The 22,801-nt window shown below is 42.4% G+C and overlaps 1 protein-coding gene across 2 annotated transcripts in view; it reads right to left on the bottom strand.

Moving 5' to 3' along the window:
* Window positions 1-3,837: 3,837 nt before the first annotated feature.
* serac1 (serine active site containing 1) overlaps window positions 3,838-22,801 on the bottom strand; it is a 266,772-nt gene continuing 247,808 nt past the window's right edge. Inside the window, exons 16-18 of one of the 2 annotated variants that reach the window (XM_048536593.2) lie at window positions 21,898-22,030; window positions 5,190-5,361; window positions 3,838-4,069 (exon numbers count right to left, since the gene is read on the bottom strand). In XM_048536593.2, coding sequence (XP_048392550.1) covers window positions 3,983-4,069; window positions 5,190-5,361; window positions 21,898-22,030 — 392 coding nt within the window. In that variant the 3' untranslated portion in view covers window positions 3,838-3,982. Of the gene's footprint in view, window positions 4,070-5,189; window positions 5,362-21,897; window positions 22,031-22,801 lie in introns of those variants that run through there. The other variant, XM_048536595.2, reaches the window with a different exon arrangement.

Here is a 22,801-nt window from a genome sequence, read left to right as displayed (position 1 = left end):
CAGTTCGGAGTCGGAGTCGTTTAAGTCCCAGCCTCCTTGTGGAAATGTGTTTATTTTTTGTCCGCAAATTTCCCTCCAAACGGTTTGTTATATTATCTCAAATTGAATTGTCTTGTCATACGTACACGTCTGGTATGCTGTATCACGCATGACTGATTTGGTCAGTGTGCCAAAGTAACAGGATATCTTTCCACAGTACGTGGGCAGCTGGAAAAGTACATTCAATGTTTGTTTCTAAAAGTGTGATTAGGGAACCTCAAGCCACTGTTTCAGTGGCCTCCCCTTTCTGTGCTACACATCGACTCCAGGGTTGATGGTTAAAATTCACCCAAATATGCACCAAGGAGAGTTGGAGGCATGACAGTTAGTGCAAGCAATGAGTTAGTATTCTGATAAAGGATTCTCATATTCCACTGAAGGACATGTCAGCTAAGACGTTTCGCAAAACATGGAACCTGTGAAGTCAGCAAAGTTGGCTTGATATGTGATTAATAACCGAGAGACAGATCAAGTATACTCCAAGATAGATTAATTGTATAAAGATAAAATTGTTCTCCCTGACATTTACAGTTAAGGATAGTCGGAAGTTCTGGGTAATTGTCCCAATTTTTAAGGATTGTCCTGCTGCTGTTACTTCTAGTCACCCTACTACTGCTCAACCAGATTTATGAGTACAGTGCAACTCTGACTCAGACTAATACAGTGTTACTGTGCCTCTGATATGAATCAATCCAATGTAGATCTGAGCATCTTCCTGAGAAGAGAATGGTAGATACTGTGGATTAGATTGGAGAGAAAAGTCATTTTTAGTCCCAGACCAGAAGCGTTGGGATAAAAACCTTGACAAGGTTACTTAAAATAAGTCCAGTGAAACGCAGGTATGAAAATAGCTACATCTTATTCCAGAAAAATTGAAGTCATATGTGACTTAAATCTGGTACAGGGACTGTAGTGTGAGTATTATGTGAAGCATGTTTGGGACCTGTAGCAGTGGTGTGTTTGGTATTACACAGTAGTTGTTTCATTTCTTTTCAATTTATAAAATAATATGTTGGGACTTATTGGGTTATACTTTTACTGGGTATTTAAAATATTTGAATTTGCTATATATTTTATTGTTAAAGGATCACAACAAATAAAAATATGATCTCAGCTAGGGTCCTGACTGAGATCTGACTTGTCCAATAATAAAATCAACTAGGATCATAACTGAAGGAAGAGACCAATTTGGTGAAGTTACAATCACCAGGGAAGTAGTAATGAACAAACTGATGGAGCTGCAGGCTGACAAATTCATAAATTCACAGCACTGTTACATAGAAAAGTACAGCACAGTACAGGCCCTTCGGCCCACGATGTTGTGCCGTGGAATAATCCTAATCCAAAAACAAAATAACCTTACCTACATTCCCTTCAATTCACTGCTGTCCATGTGCATGTCCAGCAGTCGCTTAAATGTCACTAATGACTCCGCTTCCACGACTACCACTGGCAAACTATTCCATGCGCTCACAACTCTCTGGGTGAAGAACCTCCCTCTGACGTCTCCTCTATACCTTCCTCCTAACACCTTAAAACTATGAACCCTCATGGCAGTCAATCCTGCCCTGGGGAAAAGTCTCTGGCTATCGACTCTATCCATGCCTCTCATTACCTTGTACACCTCGATCAGGTCGCCTCTCTTCCTCCTTCTCTCCAGAGAGAAAAGTCCGAGCTCAGTCAACCTCTCCTCGTAAGACAAGCCCTCCAGTCCAGGCAGCATCCTGGTAAACCTCCTTTGCACCCTCTCCAAAGCCTCCACATCTTTCCTATAATAGGGCAACCAGAACTGGACACAATATTCGAAGTGTGGTCTCACCAGGGTTTTGTAGAGCTGCAGCATAACCTCACGGCTCTTAAACCCGATCCCCCTGTTAATGAAAGCCAAAACACCATATGCTTTCTTAACAACCTTATCCACCTGGGTGGCAACTTTGAGGGAACTATGCACTTGAACACCAAGATCTCGCTGTTCCTCCACACTGCCGAGAATCCTGCCTTTAATCCTGTATTCAGCATTTAAGTTCGACCTTCCAAAGTGCATCACTTCGCATTTATCCAGGTTGAACTCCATCTGCCATTTCTCAGCCCAGCTCTGCATTCTGTCAATGTCCTGCTGATGCCTGCAATCGCCGGCATACTATCAATGGCACCTCCAACCTTTGTGTCATCAGCAAACATACTAACCCACCCCACAACCTCTTCATCCAAGTCATTTATAAAAACTACAAAGAGCAGAGGCCCAAGAACAGAGCCCTGCGGGACACCACTCAGCAGTGACCTCCAGGCAGAATACTTACCATCTACAACCACTCTCTGCCTCCTGTCAGCCAACCAATTCTGAATCCAGACAGCCAAATCACCCTGTATCCCATACCTCCTGACTTTATGCATGAGCCTGCCGTGGGGAACTTTATCAAATGCCTTGCTGAAGTCCATGTACACCACATCCATTGCTCGACCCTCATCAACCTGTCTCGTGACTTCCTCAAAGAACTCAATAATATTGGTAAGGCATGACCTTCCCCTCACAAAACCATGCTGACTCCGTTTAATCACGCTATGCTTTTCCAAATAGTCATAAATCCTATCCCTCAGAATTCTTTCCAAAACCTTGCTGACCATAGACATAAGACTGACTGGTCTGTATTTTCCAGGGATTTCCCTATTCCCTTTCTTGAAAAGAGGAACAACATTTGCCTCCCTCCAATCTTCCGGTGTGACTCCCGTGGAGAGTGAGGAAGCAAAGGTCTTTGCCAGCGGCTTAGCAACCTCCTTTCTCGCTTCCCGGAGCAACCTAGGATAAATACGGAAGCCATTCAGCCCCATCATGCCTGTGCCAGTTCAATTAAATCACTTTAAATCTATGCCCACTCATTTTTTTTTACTTTTTTTCAGAAGGAACAGCTTCTCCCCACTGATCATGATTTTGCAAACCTCTATCAAATCTTCTCCCGCCTTATCTTTCCAACGAGAACAGTCCCAACCTCTTCACCCTATCCTCAGAACTGAAATATCTCATTCTTTGAACCATCCATGGGGTGACACAGTGACTCAGTGGTTAGCACTGCTGCCTCACAGTGCCAGGGACTCAGGTTTGATTCCACCCTTGGCAACTACCTGTGTGGAGTTTGCATATTCTCCCTGTGTCTGTGTGGGCTTCCTCCAAGTGCTCTGGTTTCCTCCCACAGTCCAAAAATGTGCCGACTGGGTGGACTGGCCATGCTAAATTGCCCATAGTGTGCATGGAAGTGTAGATTAGGTGGGTTATTGGGGGATGAGTCGGGTAAGATGCTCCAAGGGTCGGTGTGGACTTGTTGGGCTGAAGGGCCTGTTTCCATACTGTAGGGATTCTATGATCATTCATATAAATCATTTTTGCACTCTCTCCAATGCAATCACACTATTCCTGTAATGTGCCCACAAACATATACAATACACCAGCTGATGTTTAACAAGTGTTTTGCACAAGTTCAACATCATCTCCCTGCTCTTGTACTCTATGCCCTTATTAATAAAGCCAAGAACAAAGTTCCCAGGTCCTGATGTATTTCATCCGAGGGCATTGTTGAGGTAGAGGTCAATGATCATACATTGATCCAGTGCTGGGACGGTCTGCCCAAGGAAAGATTCCAAGATAGCATTCTAACTCAATGAGGATTAATTAGATATTCATACATTGTAAGTCACATAGATAGTACTTGAATTCCAAGATGATCTGCTTTAGACAAAGACCTTGTTTATCATACATTCCTAAAGTGCCAAGGTGCCTGTTACACTTGGTCTTACCACTCATATCTTCCCAGATGTCATTGTATCTCCTCTCTGAAGGCTACGCTTTATTCCCATCCTTGACTCGACTCCATTACTTTGTTTTTCTCACTGTAGTATGGGGTCATCTTCTCATTACACTTCCAAATAAGACCTCAGGGTTAATGCTGGTTCAGCCACAGTACATTTTCACAGAAACTCTGTCTGCTACATCAGCATCTGATCGTATTTCTGCAGTTCCTTTTAACCTGATTACTTCCTTGAATAAGAATAAATAAAACAGAATCATAAATGATTTATATTACTGAGGTAGTAGGATTTGTATTACTGTAGCTTATGAAGTTATCTAAAACTCTCTAACTCATTCTAATCCCAGTTGGAACTTCATGTAGATAACAGGTTAACTCGTCATACCCAAATTTCCCCCTAACAGCATTAAAATAGGTGGTTAATGAGGTAGTAGATTCATTTGTGTTAATTTTCCAAAATTTGCTACAGTTCAGAATATTGCCATCAGACTGGAAAGTGGAAAATCTAACTCCAATATTCAAGAAGGTAGGGATGTAGAAAACAGAAAACTATGGGCCAGTTGCCTTGACATCTGTGATGACGAAGCTTAGAAACAGAAAGCCAGTTAGGAGAGCGGGTGTTGACTGAGTGAGTCGTAGGTCTAAAGGGAGTTACTCAGAAAGTGTGAGAAGGGAGAAAATTTGGAAGGTGGGCATGGTGAGTGAGTGAGATGTGGGGCCTGGAAGAGGTTCATGAAAGGTGAGCAGGGGACAGTGATTGGGAAAAGGTGTATACAAACAAATGAGCAAAAATAGGTATAAATCATGGGCCAAAAATCATGCCTCTCTCTAACAAATGAAAATCTACCTTTTATAATTTTCATTATGCATCAAGAATTATCTTAATATCACTGCCATGTCACACTAACAGTTGTGACATGTTGACATTAAACAGTGAATCAGACAACAACCACATGAATGATTTTCTAACTATACTGTTGGGGAATGAAGCATCATCAAAATAATTTTATTATTCTTTGGTACTGGGGCCTGTGAGGCTGAGGAGAAGTGGGGATGACAATTGTGATGGGAGCAACAAGGCGGGTGTAGTAAAATATGGATGGGAAGGTGTCATGCGGGTGGTGGGGGGGGGGGGGGGGGGCGCAGGAAAATCTGTCAGGAGAATCCTGGCACTGGGAGCAGGCATATGACCACATTTAGCCTGGTTACCTCATACACCAGGTACTAGGTGAGAAAAGTTATCAGGACAGGCTCATTAGATGGACTGGATAGAGACCTGCAGTCGTGCAATGCTTATGGGGTTTACAGGAAGGGCTATCAGAAATGATACTTGGATGTTTGGAAACTCACCAACACATATAGGCAGAGACTGGAAGCCACTGGCTGAGAAGTGCTCTCGATTGCCTTCCATTGAGTTCGAAACCAAAAGTGTGCAATATGAAAATAGTAGCTGCAATTACAGTTGGCAGGTGTGTCCAGAACGAGGGAGATGAGACATTTCTTCACCCAAAGAGTGGTGAGCCTGCAGAATTCATTACCACAGGAAGTAGTAGATGTAAAACATTGAATGTTATTCAAGAGGCAACTAGATATAGCACTTGGGGTGAATAGGATCAAAGGTTGTGGGGAGAAAGCAGGATTAAGCTATTCAGTTGGACGATCAGCCATTTTCGTGAAGAATGGCAGAACATGCTCGAAGGGCCGAAGGGCCTCCTCCTGCTCCTATCTTCTGTGTTTCTGTTGTGTACAGTTCTGGTCACCACGCGACCAGAAGGATATGGATGCTTTGGACAGGGCACAGAAAAGCTTTACCAGGATGCTGTCTGGTATGGAGGATTTTAGGGATGAAGAAAAGTTGGACAGATTGAGTTTGTTTTCACTGGAATGCAGGAGGTTGAGGGGCAACCTGATTGAAGTTTATAAGATTGTGAATGGCACAGATGAAGTGGGATGTATGAGGCTTTTTCCCAGGGTGGAGGGATCAATTACTCAGGCACACAGGTTCAAGGTGCAGGAGGGGTAAGTTTTAAAAAAGATGTGCGAGGCATGTTTTTCACACAAAGGGTGGTGTGTACCTGGGACATGCTGCCAGAGGAGGTGGTGGAAACAGACACCATTGCAGCAATCAAGATGCACCTGGGCAAAGACATGAATAGGAAGGGAATAGAGGGATACGGATCCCGTAAGTAAATCAATTTTAGTATGGAAAGGCAAAATATGTTGGCTCAGGCTTGGAGGGCCAAAAGGCCTGTTCCTGTACTGTATTATTCTTTGTTCTTTTTTTCAACAAAATAAAATATGATGCTATCTAACCTTTTAAGCACTTCCATATTTTCTAATTTGTTTGTTGGAGTATGAACTTCTGGATTTTCACTCTATGATTCATTCTCCAAATGTTCTGATTGTTCTGTTTTACTTGCTATGTTTTTCACTACAATTAGTATACTTTTCCGCCGTAGCCCTGTCACAATATTTTTTCAACATGTCAACATGATACACTCATGGATTATTTATCATCTCTGGAGTATTAATTAAATAATTCACACCATTGAGTTTCTTTTTGATAAAGTCCAATCAGCTGTCCCCAGGTGACGATACTAACACCTTGGACAGAATTGTATAGAGGTCTGAACAACGAGTGAAATTTGTGACAGAATCGAACGAGAAGTACAATAGGCTCATCTCAATGTCAGGAGCATCTTTTAGCCTTTTCACAAATGGCTTGGTGAGTTTCTCACTACGCCATGGCAAATTGCAATTAAGGGTAATTATTGCTTGTTAAATGCTTTGTTGATGGCCCAGCTTGCCTCATTAATATTTAGCTTTTTATCTTACCAAACTTTCCAAACAAGCTAGACATCAAGAAATCTCAAAATGAAAATTAGAGCAGCTGGATGGCGAAATCAGCTCATTATTTGCGCCAAAGGACCTCAGAGGGGTCACTGATCACTAATGTCTCAGGGCACAATCCAAAGACCTGGAACCTGGGTCCCTAGCCCTGTGAGGCCTCAGTGCTAACCATTGAGCCACTGTGGTGTCCTAAAATTAGCCTCTCATATCCGTATATTAATTCAAAAGAACAAAATCTATTGAATGTATCAGGAGCTGTTTAATGCAGTCAAATATTGATTTGCATTTAATGCCACAGTGGCATGTCCCAGGACATTACTACTGATTTTGAGGCTTTGGCTAGGGAAAGAGATGGGTAAATAAGAGAATAGGTGAATACAGAGGCCTATCTGCAGTGTGCCCAGCAACAGTGTGACATTACAAACAAATAAGTAAAGCAATAATGATGAGTGTACAGCTTTCACGTGGAATCGGAAACTGAATTTCTCTTCACAACTGTACAAGATAAGAGCCTTGTATGTCACCAAAATATATTGATAAATAAAAAGTGAAATTTGGAATGACTTCACACAGCAATGCACACCAAATTTGATGATATCTTTCCATGAAAGGCATGCTTTTGACAAAATTTGTACTGAAGCATCTTTTTATGTTTGCCATCTTCCAGCAAAACAAAACAAAAGCCCAATTCGTGAGATATTTAAAGAACAAATATTGTAGCCACTGACTATTCAAAAGCTTTAAGAACAGAGTTAAAAATAACAGCAGCAATCCACAACATATCAATTGGTGCTTTTGCAGTAGCAAAACGAGTGAAAGCTTTGTCCAAAGACATCTTTCAGGAATTAGAACAGGTATTTCCCAGCAGTGTTTCTCATTGCAGTTCAATGAATCCATTGACATGTTCAACACAGCCCAGCTGATTGCTTTTGCTTGCATGCATTTTGAGGACACAACAATTAAAAAGGACATTTTCACCCCTACGGCCCTTATGTAGAGAACAAGGAGCAAGGATATCTACAATGAATTCAAAAAATATGTGCTTGAGAAAAACATTCCAATTTGAAACTGGTTTCCACCACAATTGATGTACACCACTTATGCTTGGTGCAAATGTGGGCCTTGTTGCATTTTTGAGGAATGATCCTGCTTTCTCTTCTTTTGTCATTTACCACTATATAGTTCACCAGCGAGCATTAGAAAGTAAAGTTATGGATATTTCTCATGTAATAAAAGTTTTTGTTAATATTGTAAAGTAGTTTCAAGCAAGAGTCCTTCAACACTGCTTGTTTGAATGCTTGCTCAATGGACAGAATGCTGCTTATTGTGAACCAATCCTCCAATATTGATTTGAAGTTGTTAAATTGAGGGAAGATCCTGCAAATATTTTTAGATCTGATGTCTGAAATTGTCCCTTTCCTAAATCAAGGATTGAAACGTGCAATGAGTTGTCAGACAATGTGTGGTTGCTCAACGTTGGGTTCATTACAGACATAAATACAAAAATGAATGAGCTAAATAGTGAACTACAAGGAAGCACATATGAATGAATGCAGTGAATGTACTCAAATTGAAACTGGGCCTATGGTCCTCCTAATGTAAAACTAAAATGCTGCAACATTTCCCTGAGTGTGGAGAAAATACCATAAAAAGAAGTCAAAGACAAAGAATATGGTTTCACTCAGAAAATATGTGCACATTTGAGGAAGTTAGCAGAGGAATTCAACAGGTGATTTTCATAAATTAGATGTGGTCGAACAAACATTCATCTCAAATCTATTCTTTAGGTAACTTTGGTGGGTTGGCGACAAAATTCCATCAAGTGTTTGATTTACAAAACAGTGAAGTTGACATGGAGGTACTTGCTATGCAAAATGATTTGACTTGAAAGTCAGATTTTTGATCTTCAGACAACAATTTGTACTTCATATACTCATAAACAGAGAAAATTACCCAATTCCATCATCCTGTGATTTTAAAGTGAAAGCTTACTTTGGTTCTATGTATGTCTAAGAAACAGTATTATCCAAAATGTGGATAATTAAACCCAAGCACTGCACCTGCTTCACAGACAATTATTTGATGGACTGTGTTTGACCAACAGTCTCAAACTACAAACCAGGCTTCAAAGCACTGGCAGATAATGTGCAGTCACAAGTGTCACATTGAGACTCAGTGAATAAGGAATAAAATGAATAATTATATCTGTTTGACTTTAAAGTTATACATCACTCATAACAAACTAGTTATGTTATATTTTCTTCAAAAATCTTGTGCTAAAAAAGGTTGGAGAACATTGGCCCAAACTGTAAAAGACACCAGCTAATCCAGAATTAACCATGGGGAGTTTTGTCTTATTTTAGGCATCATTCAATTGGATTTGTTATTCTGCTGGTGGGAATAGCTGATAGCCGTAACACAATCACAGTCCTGTCTCATCCAAAGTTGACTCATCACAATTTTACTATTTCTGAAAATGAAAAGAAGATTGCTGAGCTTGAGAGAATACACAGAGGATTGGCACTGGGTATAAGCTCTGCTATCCGAATGATATCCTACATTTCTATAACTATCCTGTGATGACATCTTCTTTCTTTAAAAGAAACATCACACCTCTTTGTGTCTAAGTAAAATTTCCAATCAAATTTTGTAATGAAATACTAATTCTGAAATTCAAACTCTTTTATAACACTTCATCTCCTATACCAGCTAACTGTCAGTCTTTCATTTGCTTCTTTGAATTTGCACTATTATTACATTTCTCAATATCATTAGGAAATTGTCAACAGCTAACCTACTTCTTTCTTAGGCTCTGAAATTTAGATTGGTGAATCAGATGGTTCAACTTTGGCTTGATATGTGCACAGTTTTGTTTGAGATTTTACTGTCATCCTCACTTATTTCCTAGTTATTGAAAAATGCAATGCTTTCTCTCTTTCTCACAGAAGAAGTATCTTACCATTTCTTTTTCCCTCTTCACAAGTGCCTTTTGGAAAACTACCGGTTGTCAAGACAACAAAGTGTGAAGCTGGATGAACACAGCAGACCAAGCAGCATCTCAGGAGCACAAAAAGCTGATGTTTAGGGCCTAGACCCTTCATCAGAGAGGGGGGGGTGGAGAGAGGGTTCTGGAATAAATAGGGAGAGAGGGGGAGGCGGACAAAAGATAGAGAGAAAAGAAGATAGGTGGAGAGGAGAGTATAGGTGGGGAGGTAGGGAGGGGATAGGTCAGTCCAGGGAAGATGGACAGGTCAAGGATGCGGGATGAGGTAGCAGGTAGGAAATGGAGGTGCGGCTTGAGGTGGGAGGAAAGGATGAGTGAGAGGAAGAACAGGTTAGGGAGGTGGAGACACGCTGGGCTGGTTTTGGGATGCAGTGGGGGGAGGGGACGAGCTGGGCTGGTTTTGTGATGCAGTGGGGGGAGGGGAAGAACTGGGCTGGTTTTGGGAAGCAGTAGGGGAAGGGTAGATTTTGAAGCTTGTGAAGTCCACATTGATACCATTGGGCTGCAGAGTTCCCAAGTGGAATATGAGTTGCTGTTCCTGCAACCTTCAGGTGGCATCATTGTGGCACTGCAGGAGGCCCATGATGGACATGTCATCTGAGGAATGGGAGGGGGAGTTAAAATGGTTCGCGACTGGGAGGTGCAGTTGTTTATTGCGAACCAAGCGGAGGTGTTATGAAAAGCGGTCCCCAAGCCTCCGCTTGGTTTCCCCAATGTAAAGGAAGCCACACCGGGTACAATGGATACAGTATACCACATTGGCAGATGTGCAGGTGAACATCCGCTTAATATGGAAAGTCATCTTGGGGCCTGGGATGGGGGTGAGGGAGGAGGTGTGGGGGCAAGTGTGGCATTTCTTGCGGTTGCAGGGGAAGGTGCCGGGTGTGGTGGGGTTGGAGGGGAGTGTGGAGCGGACAAGGGAGTCACGGAGAGCATGGTCTCTCCGGAAGGCAGACAAGGGTGGGGATGGAAAAACGTCTTGGGTGGTGGGATCAGATTGTAGATGGCAGAAGTGTCGGAGGATGATGCGTTGTATCCGGAGGTTGGTGGGGTGGTATGTGAGAATGAGGGGGATCCTCTTGGGGCAGTTGTGGTGGGGGCGGGATGTGAGGTATGTGTTGCTGGAAATGCGGTCAAGGACGTTCTCGACCACTGCGGGGGGAAATTTGTGGTCCTTGAAGAACGTGGACATCTGGGATGTGCGGGAGTGGAATGCTTCATCCTGGGAGCAGATGCAGCGGAGACGGAGGAATAGCTCGAACAGTTCATCCACTTCACCAACACCTTCCACCCCAACCTCAAGTTCACCTGGGCCATCTCCAACACATCCCTCACCTTCCTAGACCTCTCAGTCTCCATCTCAGGTAACCAGTTGGAAACTGATGTCCATTTCAAGCCCACCGACTCCCACAGCTACCAAGAATACACCTCCTCCCACCCAACCTCCTGCAAAAATTCCATCCCCTATTCCCAATTCTGAACTCTCATTGTCTCATTCTTAAAGAGCTCCCATTTCCCAACTGTCCCTTTACCCACGATTAGAACATAGAACATAGAACAGTACAGCACAAAACAGGCCCTTCAGCCCACAATGTTGTGCCGACCATTGATCCTCATGTATGCACCCTCAAATTTCTGTGACCATATGCATGTCCAGCAGTCTCTTAAATGACCCCAATGACCTTGCTTCCACAACTGCTGCTGGCAACGCATTCCAAGCTCTCACAACTCTCTGTGTTAAGAACCCGCCTCTGACATTCCCTCTATACTTTCCACCAACCAGCTTAAAACTATGACCCCTCGTGCTAGCCAGTTCTGCCCTGGGAAATAGTCTCTGGCTATCAACTCTATCTATGCCTCTCATTATCTTGTATACCTCAATTAGGTCCCCTCTCCTCCTCCTTTTCTCCAATGAAAAAAGTCCGAGCTCAGTCAACCTCTCTTCATAAGATAAGCCCTCCAGTCCAGGCAGCATCCTGGTAAACCTCCTCTGAACCCTCTTAGCTAAAGGTAAGTGTGGAATTGGGCCTGTGAGGGTGCAGTTGGAGCTGGAGAGCAAAAGTCGCCGACATGGGTCAAAGCCTACACTACTTACATCGATGTCACTGCGGGATCCAGTCTGTAAGGGAGAAGCATGGAGCAGGAGAGCATGAATCATGGCTGAGGCTCAGTGTGTATGCACCTTACCTGGAGTTTAGTGCAGAATCAGGCCTGTGAGGCAGGCTTTGAGCAGGAGAATGTAAATTTCTGGAGTGGCTTGACACCTACATTGGAATAAGGAACAAAAACAAAATTGCTGGAAAAGATCAGCAGGTCTGGCAGCATCTGTGAAGGATAAAACGGAGTTAATGTTTTGGGTCTGGTGACCCTTTCTCAGAACTTGGAATCAGATTGGTATTAGACCTGTGAGAGAGTGATACATAGCAGGAGGGTATAAATCATGGCCGAGGCTCAAGGTCTTCAATACTTACGTGGAGGTCAGACGGAGATTAGACCTGTGAGGGGTTATCATGGAGTAGGAGAGCATGAATCATGACTGAGGCTTAAAGCCTACACTATTTAATTGGGAATTCATGTGGGATTGGACTTAAGAGGGAACAGTCATGGAGTCATACAGATGTCCAGTACAAAGAAAAAGGTCTTTAGGCCAATTGCTTCCTCACTGGCTGAAACAACTATCTATTTCTAATCCATTCTTCAGCACTTAACCCATAAACTTGTACGTCTTGGCATCATGAATGAACATTTACGAGTTTCTTAAATATTATGAGGGTTTCTACTTCTACCAACCTTATAGGCAGTGATTTCCAGATTCCAAAGCCCTTTGGATGAAAGATAATTTCTTCATATCTCCACTAAACCTTCAGTCCCTTACCTTAAATCTACACCGACCCTCTCCCTGGTCATTGATCCCCCCATCAAGGGGAAAGGTTTATTCCTGTCTATCCTATCTACCCCCCTCATAATTTTATACATCTCAGTTATGTCCCCTCTCAATCTCCTCTGCCCTAAGGAAAATACACCAGTCTGGCTAATCTGTCTGCACAATGAAAAGTATCTAGCCCAAGAAGCATCCTGATAAGTCTTCTCTGCAACCTCTCTAATGCTATTACATCCCTCCTTTCATGTGGATTTTGGAACTGCAGATAATACTCTCGCTGTGGCCTAAGCAATATTTTATACAGTTCCAGTATAACCTATCTTCTGTTAAACATTATGCCACAGCTAATAAAGTCTAATATCTCATATGTCTTCTGAAACACTTCTTCTATCTGTCCCACGACCTCACAGACTGGTGGCATTTAAGTATCCTGTATACTTTCTTGACCACTTTACCCACCTGTCCTGAAATCTTAGCAGGGCAGTATACTTGTACATCAAGGACCCTCTGATCTTCAGTGTTTCCCAGGATCCTATCACTCATCATGTATTCCCTCAGCTTGTTTGTCCTGACCGAGTGTATCACGTCACGTTTATCCAGATTAAATTCCAATTGCCATTGAACAATATATCCTTCTGTAATCTAAGGGTATGCTCCTCACTATTTACCTCCCGACCATTTTTTTTATTGCCTGTGAGCTTACTTGTTAACCTATCTACATTCAAGTGTAAATAATTTATATAAACAACAAACAACAAGAACCCAATACTTACCATTGTGGGACTCCACTGGACACAACTTTTCAGCTGGAAAAGCTCCCCTCAGCCATCACTCTCTACTTCCTGCCACTCAGCCAATTATGGATGAAAACTAGCTAAATTTCCATGGATTCCATGGGCTCTTACTTTTGCGATCAGTCTCCCATGCAGTACCCTTATCAAAGGCCTTGCTCAAGTCCAAGTACATTATGGTAAAACGCGTCAAGGCACCTGGTCACTTCTTCAAAAAATTAAATCAAGTCTGTCAGGCATGACCGCCCTTTTGCAAAACCATAACTTTTCTTGATTTATTCCTGCTTCTCCAAATGCAATTTAATTCTCTTCCTCAAAATTGCTTCCGATAGTTTCCTCACCACCGATGTTAGACTCGAAGTTTCCTGCTTTATCCGTTGTTTCCTTCTTGAACAATGGTATCAGACTGGGTGTTCAATAATTCTCTGGCCCCTCTCCTTTAGCAAGAGAAGTGAAATTTTTACAAGTGTCCCTGTTATTTCCTCCCTTACCTCGTTTAAAAACATGGGATGCATTTCATCGAGCCTTGAGATTTATCTGCTTTTAAGCCTGTCAGACCACTCAGAACCTCCTCACTGCTTACGTTAATTTCTTTCATTGTGTCACAGAACCTCTCCCTGATTTCTATACCCAGGTCATCCCTCTCATTAGTGAACACCAATCCAAAATATGCATTTCAAACCTACCTACACCTTCACTGTCCTTTTGCAATTAATCATCTATAAAACAACTCAGCTTTTCATTTATTTTACCTGCCAGTACCCTTTCGTATTCCCTTTTAACTCTCTGAATCTCCCCTTTAATTCACTCTTGCACATTCTAAACTTCTCTAGGGCTTCTGCTGTTTTGAGCCCTTGGTACCTGTCGTAAGTCTCTCTTTTTCTCTTAAGGGAGCAGAGTGATGCTGGAAATTGCTGCAGAGTCTTATGCTTATTACCACTTACCTGAGAGTCGAAGTGAGATCAGACCTGTCAATAAACAGCCCCAAGTGTGATTGTATAAATTGCAGCAGACAGGCCTACAACATTTTCCTGGGAGTTGGAACAGGATAGGGAGCATGAGGGAACAGCATAGAAGGGAGAGTATAAATTGCAACTGAAGATCAAGGCCAGAACTGTAGTGATTGTAATGAGGTCAACCAGGTAGATATCATAGACTATGTGTTCCCTGACTAGGGCTGTTAATCTGGTCCATTCAGAGATTCTGGGTTGACAGATATAAACAGGAGTGACAGAGGTCCTGATAGAGCTCAATACAAGTGCAGCTGTATCAGTGATTGTGAAACCAGTCTTTACCAAAATTTACTCTGGACTCCAACCCTAAAGTTTGCAGAAGACCTTGGCCAGGCTGAGAACATACCCCAGGGAATATTTACAGATTAGGGGTACAATTTTGGTTGCAGTCTCTGATGAGAAGCAGCTGGTTCAATTAACACTGATGGTAGTAAAAGGTCTAGACCCAAGCTTGATGTGGCAAAATTGTTGCAGAAAGATTCAATTTGATTGGCATAACATTTTTCAAATAGAAAATTACTGCCTGAGTAAAGTCCTAATTAAATCCCCAGAGAAGTGACAAGCGAAGGTCCAAGGCCACCTTACATGTTGACCAGGAAGCAATTCCACGATCCTGCAAGACCCACCTGGTGCTGTTTGCCTTACATGCAAAATTAGAGGCAGAAATCAGGAGGCTGGAAAGCGAAGGAATAATCAAAACCAGTACAGTTCTGGAATTGGCAGCATCAATCATACCGATTTGTGAAGCCTATTAGGTCAGTTCACATTTGTAGGGATTTTAAACAAACAGTAACTGCTTTTTGCAGCTGAATAAATACCCAGACCCTTGCATAGAGGACTTTTACGCAAAGCTGGTGGGCAGGGCTATCCTTTTCAAACTGCAATTAGAGAAGATTCCCAGAATTATGCTACAATTAATACCCATAAACCTTTGTAACAATAGACAAGACTGCCTTTAGGGGTTTCATCAGCCTGTGCCATTGTCCAATAGAAAATGGAGAACATTTTACAAAGTCGCCCCCCGGTTGTCATTTATCAGGATAATGTATTAACAACTGGGAAGCCCAATAAAAAGAATTTAGAGAACTTGGACTAATGCTCAAATGTTTCTCCAACGCAGGTGTATACCCTTGAAGGAAAAAATGTGTGCTCCAGGCACCTTAAGTGACTTGGGAGACAGAGTCGACAAGACTGGGGTACACCTGTTAGAATGTAAAGTGAGGGTGATCAAAGGTGCCCCAGCGCCCCCATGTTTGTATTGGAGCTGGACTTTCCTTTGTTTGCTGAAATAATACAGGATGTCTTTAGGTAACTTGGCTTCCATTCTGCGACCCTCATACCTCCTACTGAAAAAGTGTCAGCCTTGGAAATGGTCTCATAGCCAAGGTGTAGAACATAGAACAATATAGCGAAGAACAGGCCCTTCAGCCCTCGATGTTGCGCCAACCTGTGAACTAATCTAAGCCCATCCCCCTACACTATCCCATCATCATCCATATGCTTATCCAAGGACTGTTTAAATGCCCCTAATATGGCTGAGTTAACTACATTGGCAGGCAGGGCATTCCACACCCTTACCACTCTCTGAGTAAAGAACCTGCCTCTGACATCTGTCTTAAATCTATCACCCCTCAATTTGCAGCTATGCCCCCTTGTACAAGCTGACGTCATCATCCAAGGAAAAAGACTCTCACTGTCCACCCTATTTAATCCTCTGATCATCTTGTATGTCTCTATTAAATCCCCCCTTAGCCTTCTTCTCTCCAATGAGAGCAGACCCAAGTCCCTCAACCTTTCCTCATAAGACCTTCTCTCCAGACCAGGCAACATCCTGGTAGATCTCCTCTGCACCTTTTCCAATGTTTCCACATCCTTCCTGTAATGGGGTGACCAGAACTGTATGCAATATTGCCACTGGTGACACCCCTACATTTGTGGGAATGGCTCAGTGAACCTTGCATTCGGTTATGTGTTGACAATGCTGGTCCTTTCACGGACTTAATGTTCCTGGTCATTGTGGATGCCCATTCAAAGTGGTTGGACATGCGTAGAATTTATTCAGCAAACTCAGGGATGACAATTGAAATGCTGCGAGCATCATTTGCAATACAGGCACTCCCAGAAATCATTGTCATGGACAATGAGATGTCATTTACCAGCAGGGAATTCAAGTATTTCCTAAAGTCAATTGGCACTTGACATGTTTGGACAACTCCATACCATCCAATGTTCAGTCGCCTGGCAGAAACAGTGGGCCAAACTTCAAAGGCAGGCTTAAAGAAGTAGCTTACAGCTTCATTCGATACCAATCTGTCCTGGTTCCTGTTTGATAATAGGACCAGCCTTCACACAACTACAGGCATGGCTCTCGCAGAGGTATTGATGGGGAGAAGACTCCACACCAGATTAAATCTGATAATCTCAGACCGAGAGGCAAATGTAAAACAGTAGCAGTAACTCCAATGCTGACCATGTGCATCCTCCAAGCAAGATAGACAGTTTACTACAGGGACAATGTTTAGTGTTGGAACCCAGGTTATGAGGCAAGGTCAGGTCCTGTGGCACACAAATTTCGGGTGAGTGAGGCAGTCCTGAACAAAATGTGGATCACCTGAAAGCTGCAGCCTCACAGATGGGGCAGGAAGAAAACACACTTGGCTCCTCATTACAGCCAGAAGACCTGTTGGAAATCTTGGACTCTCCCCCTCAATCTAGTGTCAAGGAAACCTCCAGAGTCTGAGACGGATGAGGCCTTAATATTGTTACTGCTGGAAGAAGGAGGAAACTCTACCAAGATGATCCCGATGCAAGGGACAGATTATGATCCGGTACACACCACCCATAACAAAGAAACCAGACCTGAGACAAGAACATTGAAGGAGATGAGAAAGCCCAGGCCTACATCCCTGGGATGGGGATGGTGGGGGAGGGGGGGGTGCGGGGTGTGGAGGGAGGTGGTGGAGGGAGACAAAAAAACAAAGAGAGAATATAATGATGGGAACCAATTGGATCTAATTTACTGAGATCCTTAATTGGGTTGTTATTCCCTTCTTCCTGGTTTTGTCGCGAGACAAAAAATTACACAGGGTCACAGCACAGGTTCTCAGTCTCCCTTTTGAGGAGGGTGGTCAGTTGCTGGTGCGTGTCTGCACGCAGGTGGTGATTCTAACATTGAGCTGCCTCCTAGTGGTGCACTCTGGCAATGCAATTTGTCCACCAGGTGTGTTACCTCAATTACAACACCCAGCTCCTGTTCATTGGCTGCAAGGGTTTGCGGGTCACCCTCAGTATGCTGCATTTTACCAGGATCTGATCACTATCTGGGATATTGTCAACTCACGTTGTGCCTATCCACCGTCAGGAGTAGCAGGTATTGTCAGAGAGTATTGCTCAGGAATCTGCACCTCTGTAATTGCAGGTGTGTGGGGCTGGTGGAAGGGCCACGCCTGCAGTGTCACCAGAGTCAGGGATGAGCTGGGTGGTGGGTGCCTGGGCTGGATGCTACTGCCGGAATTTGTAGATAGGGCAGCAGTAGACATCCAATTCATGACCAATGCCATCGAATGCCTTAAAATGGCTGTGCTTGGACCCAACATCATGCACCATTTGGAGGATACTCAAATGTATGGTGGAATGCTGCCTGCACATACCTCTGCCCAGACAGAATTTCATGTTGACCCCAAATCCCATATTTCCCCTGGTCACCTATGTCCCACAACACGAACTGCCTCCAAAATATATATTACACTTCCTTCAGGAAAGTTAACCAATCACCCTGTACAGACCGCTGCTGCACATCATCCACCTTTTCTCTTTCATCCACTGCCCAGACACTCCTTGGCATGCCTGTTTACTGCCGGGTGATGCAGATCCCCAGTGGAGGGCTCTCTATGATGGAGTCATAACTCTTTCCCTCAGGAATCTGGGGTGGAGGGTGTTGCATACAGTAGTCCCCTGTAACCACAGATTGCAGTGATTCGCAAACTCTCAGTCTGTTTGGTTTGTGGCACTGTTGAGTCTCTAGGCCATGTGTTCATTGGTTGTGAGAGTTTGCACTCCCCCTTGTAGGTACCTGAAAGACTTTGTGCTCTGTTTTTGGTTGCACTTCAGCCCCACACTCCTGATCATCGGACACCCAGTGTGGAAGGGTCCTCAGAGAACTCCTGGGCTTGGCCAAGTTAGCTATAAAGAGGTCAAGACAGCGGGCATTGGTGGAGGTCACTTCTGCAGACTACCTTCCCCTCCTCAGTGGTTACATTTGAGCTTGGGTGTTGTTGGAGATGGAGCACATGGTGTCCACCAATGCTCTCAATGTCTTTTGAAAAAGGTGGGCACTGCAGTGGGGTTGGGCTGTTTTATTTCCCCCTCCAACTCTATTTTGATTTAGTCCTTACCCTCTCCCTTCATTTTTTTTAAATGCATGTATTGCCCTTAAGGGTTTGTTTGTTCCTAGTTCCTTGGTCACATGGGTGTTTTCCTGGTGATGTAAAGACTGAATAAAGTCTTTCACACATGGTATCTACACTGAGTCCCTGCACTAACATACGCACAACATGGATGCTGTGGGAGGGGGAATCGGTTAAAAAAAAACAGCCAGAGTCTCCTCACTTCAGGGATTGCCAGTGTAGGGTGGCTTAGGGATGGGATACCAGTCTCTGTGCTGTTATTTCATTCAGGTAGGTATGACTGTCCTGAATAAGGATGTGGACCATTTGAAAGTTGCAAATTCACAGATTGAGTGCAAACAATATCTGGCCTGCCCCTGGGAGCTTTCAGAAATACTTCAGGGACTGACTGATTCATCCTTTCTGTTAAACATTATCAAGTCCTCTGAATCAGAGATACACACGAAAGAAGTACCACCTTGATGTTTCCGCCTCCAGAAGGGAGTGGAAGTCTGCCGAGGCACTCCAGGCACAAGAGGCAAGCTCCCATTTGTTACAGGCTTCCTAGTTGGAAGAACCTGACCTAATGTTAAAATGCGCCAGAAAGTTCTCAAAGGAATCAGACTACACCATGTCTGCAGACGCAAAGTCAGAGGAATATAGTGATTGGAACATGGTCAGCCAGCTAGGTATCATAAAATACAAGTTCCCTGATTGAATCACACTAACAGCCTCAGTCAGGGAGAGCTGGCTGACAAAGGAGGACAAATGTCAGTGTTACTGCGTCCTGAATATCTGACTCAGTGAAAGGCAGCACTATAGTCATCGGTAAATAAAGAGTGATGGATATTGGGATGCTGGCCTCTGAGAAGTTATTTCAATTCCGTGTTTAAATTTGTTAACAATGGAGAATTTGTTAGTCGGAGATTGTAACATTCAGATCAGGATATTCCATTACTTTATTTCTACCAGGAATTATGGGAAGGGTGCTCTCAAAATACCAGCATATTAATAAGGAATAAGAGTAGGTCTGCTCTGCCAATCATTAAGGTCAGATTTTGATCTCAAATCTAGTCCTGCTTATCATAAATCGTTCATCCCCTTCGTAATCAAGAATTTATCCACCTCTGTCTTAAAAATATTTGAAGATTTTACATCAACTGCTTTTAGAGGAAGAAAGTTCAAAGACTCTCAGTCTTCACAGAAAGAAAAAACTATTTCTCTTCTTGGTTTTAAATGAGCATCTCTTCTCTTTAAATTAAGACACCTAGTTCCAGAATCTCCCACAAGAGGAAACATTCCTTCATTATCTACCTGGTCAAGTTTCGTTAAAATTTTATATGTTTAGATTATGTCTCTTAAATAATTAATAGTTAGTAATATTTGACCTATGTTAGTTAATACTCTTCTAAGGTCCAGTGGATACATGCTTAATCCATCTAGCCTTTCCTTATAAGGCAATCTGCTCATTCCCAGTATTATGCTACCAATGAGTTAACATCCTTCTGTAGGTAGTGACAAGCACTGTCTCTGGTATTCCGGATGTGATCTCACCAATTCCCCAAGTGAAACAGAACCTTCTTACATTCATTGTACTAAACTTGCCAGATCTTTGCTTACTTGGTTAACCTCTTTAGATCCCTTTGTTGGCTCTTCAGAGCTTACTTTCCTACCTATCTTTGTCACATCAATAAATCTAGCTATCATTCCTTCAGTCCCTTCATCCAAATCATTTGTCTCATTATAAAGAGTTGAGGACCCAGTGCCAACCCTTCATAGATTCCCTACAGTGTGGAAACAGGCTCTTTGGCCCAACAAGTCTACACTGACCCTCAGACATCCCACCCAGACACCTCCCCCAATAACCTACTAAGTCTAAATATCCCTGAACACTACAGGCAATTTAGCCCAGACAATCCACCTAACCCGCACACCTTTGGACTGTGGGAGGAAACCCAGGCAGACATGGGGAGAATGTGCAAACTCCACACAGTTGCCTGAGGGTGGAATAGAACCTGGGTCCCCAGTGCTGGGAGGTAGCAGTGCTAACCACTGAGCCACCATACCACCCCTATTTTTATATATCAAAACATTTCAGTCATAGAACAGCAGTTCAAAAATCAGTTTTCACTCCATTTTTTTATTAGACAATTAGATATGGCAATAAGGAGCCGAAGTTCAGTGCAACCAAGAGATTGAGCTTGACCACTCTGTGGACCCTGTATGCAAGTTATTGCGCTGCTGTCTCTGAAGGAAACGAGCTGCTGGATGGTAAACAGTCAGTGGGGCATTCAAAGTTTGAGTTTTGTTTGCTTGATAACTATTTGCAGGCTAAGGAAGTCCCTAACTAGATCATAACATAAATTTAATAAATGACATAATAACAATCCACAAGCATAACATTTTTGACTGTTTCATCTCACTTTGCATTTCTCTCTTAAAAGAGAATTTTCAAAAACATGCCCTAGTCTTTGAATGCCTTTAGTGATTTTGTTTTGAAAACCAGTGTTGTGGGAGCATCATCCACTGGGAACAAAAACATTTACAATGACTACTTGTGTTCAGATGTTTGGTCAAGATTGTCACAAAGCAGGCCTTCATTTGTTTCCTCTTGATATGACAACGCAACAAACACAACACGTTAACATTGTGCCATAAATTGAATAATTGTGATGTACCATGGTCCCATTATTAGACACAACAAAAACAGTAAGTGGCATTTATTGTGCAAATTTCATTAATGCAGTTTTGGGATTATTGTAAAACAGGAGGGTTACCTTTCTTATAAAATCAAAGAACAAAGTGAAAATGATTTAATGGTTACAAACAGCTATTACTGAATAACATTAGTTTTGTTAAACATGTCGATTTAAACAATCACTTAAAACTATCCTTTTCATAAAATAGACGTTTAAGCACAACCAGTCTGTCTTTAATCAATCCACGATAATTATATAAAGGTATATTGCCTCATTTATTAAACACAAACATTTTTAAGAATCTTAAAATGTACTTCACCTTAGCTGTTTACAAAATTTTGTTTGGATGGGAAAATCAGGGCAATAAAGCACTGCATAAAGTAGGAATGCTTATTAAAGTCAAAACAATGGCAGTTTGGCAAGACAATGATTCACCTTTTGAATTCTTTTTCCAGAGAATCTTTTATAAATTTCAGACTCCGTTGGTAAAGGAAGGAATTTCTGCTTCCAGGTTTGCAAATATTTAGATGATTAACATTCAAGGGAATAAAATCCCCAAATCCCAAGTCTGAAAAATGATTAAAATCTCAATGAATAATATGCAACATAAAATTACGCAGATTCCATCAAACTAATAGAACGGATACAGGTATTTGTGCTGACAAATATGATATTCAACAAAGCCAACATCACTAGCTTCAGTAGGTACAGCTAGACACCCCAATACTGAGTCAATTAGATCAGGATGGTGCATAGCCACAAATGCTTCGTTCTCCCAATGCTATCCTAAGGCTGGGTTCCAAGAGGTTACATACATGTGTATTTTAGAAGGGCTGTTTCTAACGTTCTTCACCTTTCCGATGCATAAGCACTTCATGTCAGTTTTACAACTCTCCAAGGTCTATGATTCAAGTTAAGAATTAACCGTGTGAATTCACATCCCATTAAATCTGGGGATCCAACAGACTAAGTACCTTTTTTTCCCCAACTGAATTTAAAGTTACTGAAAATATCATGATAAACACAAACAAACATTGTTAATTTTCTTAACTGTATAATTTGCAATTGAATGGAACTAATAAACAGCAACTCAGTTATAAAAGTTCAGTTTATTCAGAGCTTACATTTATTGTACTTGATTTTCATTCATTCCACTCATTCTATTGAGTTTCATCAATGATTCGCACAAAATAAATGCCTTTACCTTCAAAGATGGGTGTGTACTTAGAAGAAAAGAAGGATTATAAACTCCAACAAATTAGATCTCTGGGAACACTTCAAAGTATTCGACTGGCTGTAACATAATTTGGACCATTCGGAGGTTGTGAATCATAGAATT

The sequence above is a fragment of the Stegostoma tigrinum genome, chromosome 9, assembly GCF_030684315.1.
Source record: "Stegostoma tigrinum isolate sSteTig4 chromosome 9, sSteTig4.hap1, whole genome shotgun sequence".
In the NCBI taxonomy this organism is placed as follows: Eukaryota; Metazoa; Chordata; class Chondrichthyes; order Orectolobiformes; family Stegostomatidae; genus Stegostoma; species Stegostoma tigrinum.
The sequence above is the reverse complement of the archived record's forward strand: the minus strand, read 5'-3'. Positions and strand labels throughout refer to the sequence as shown.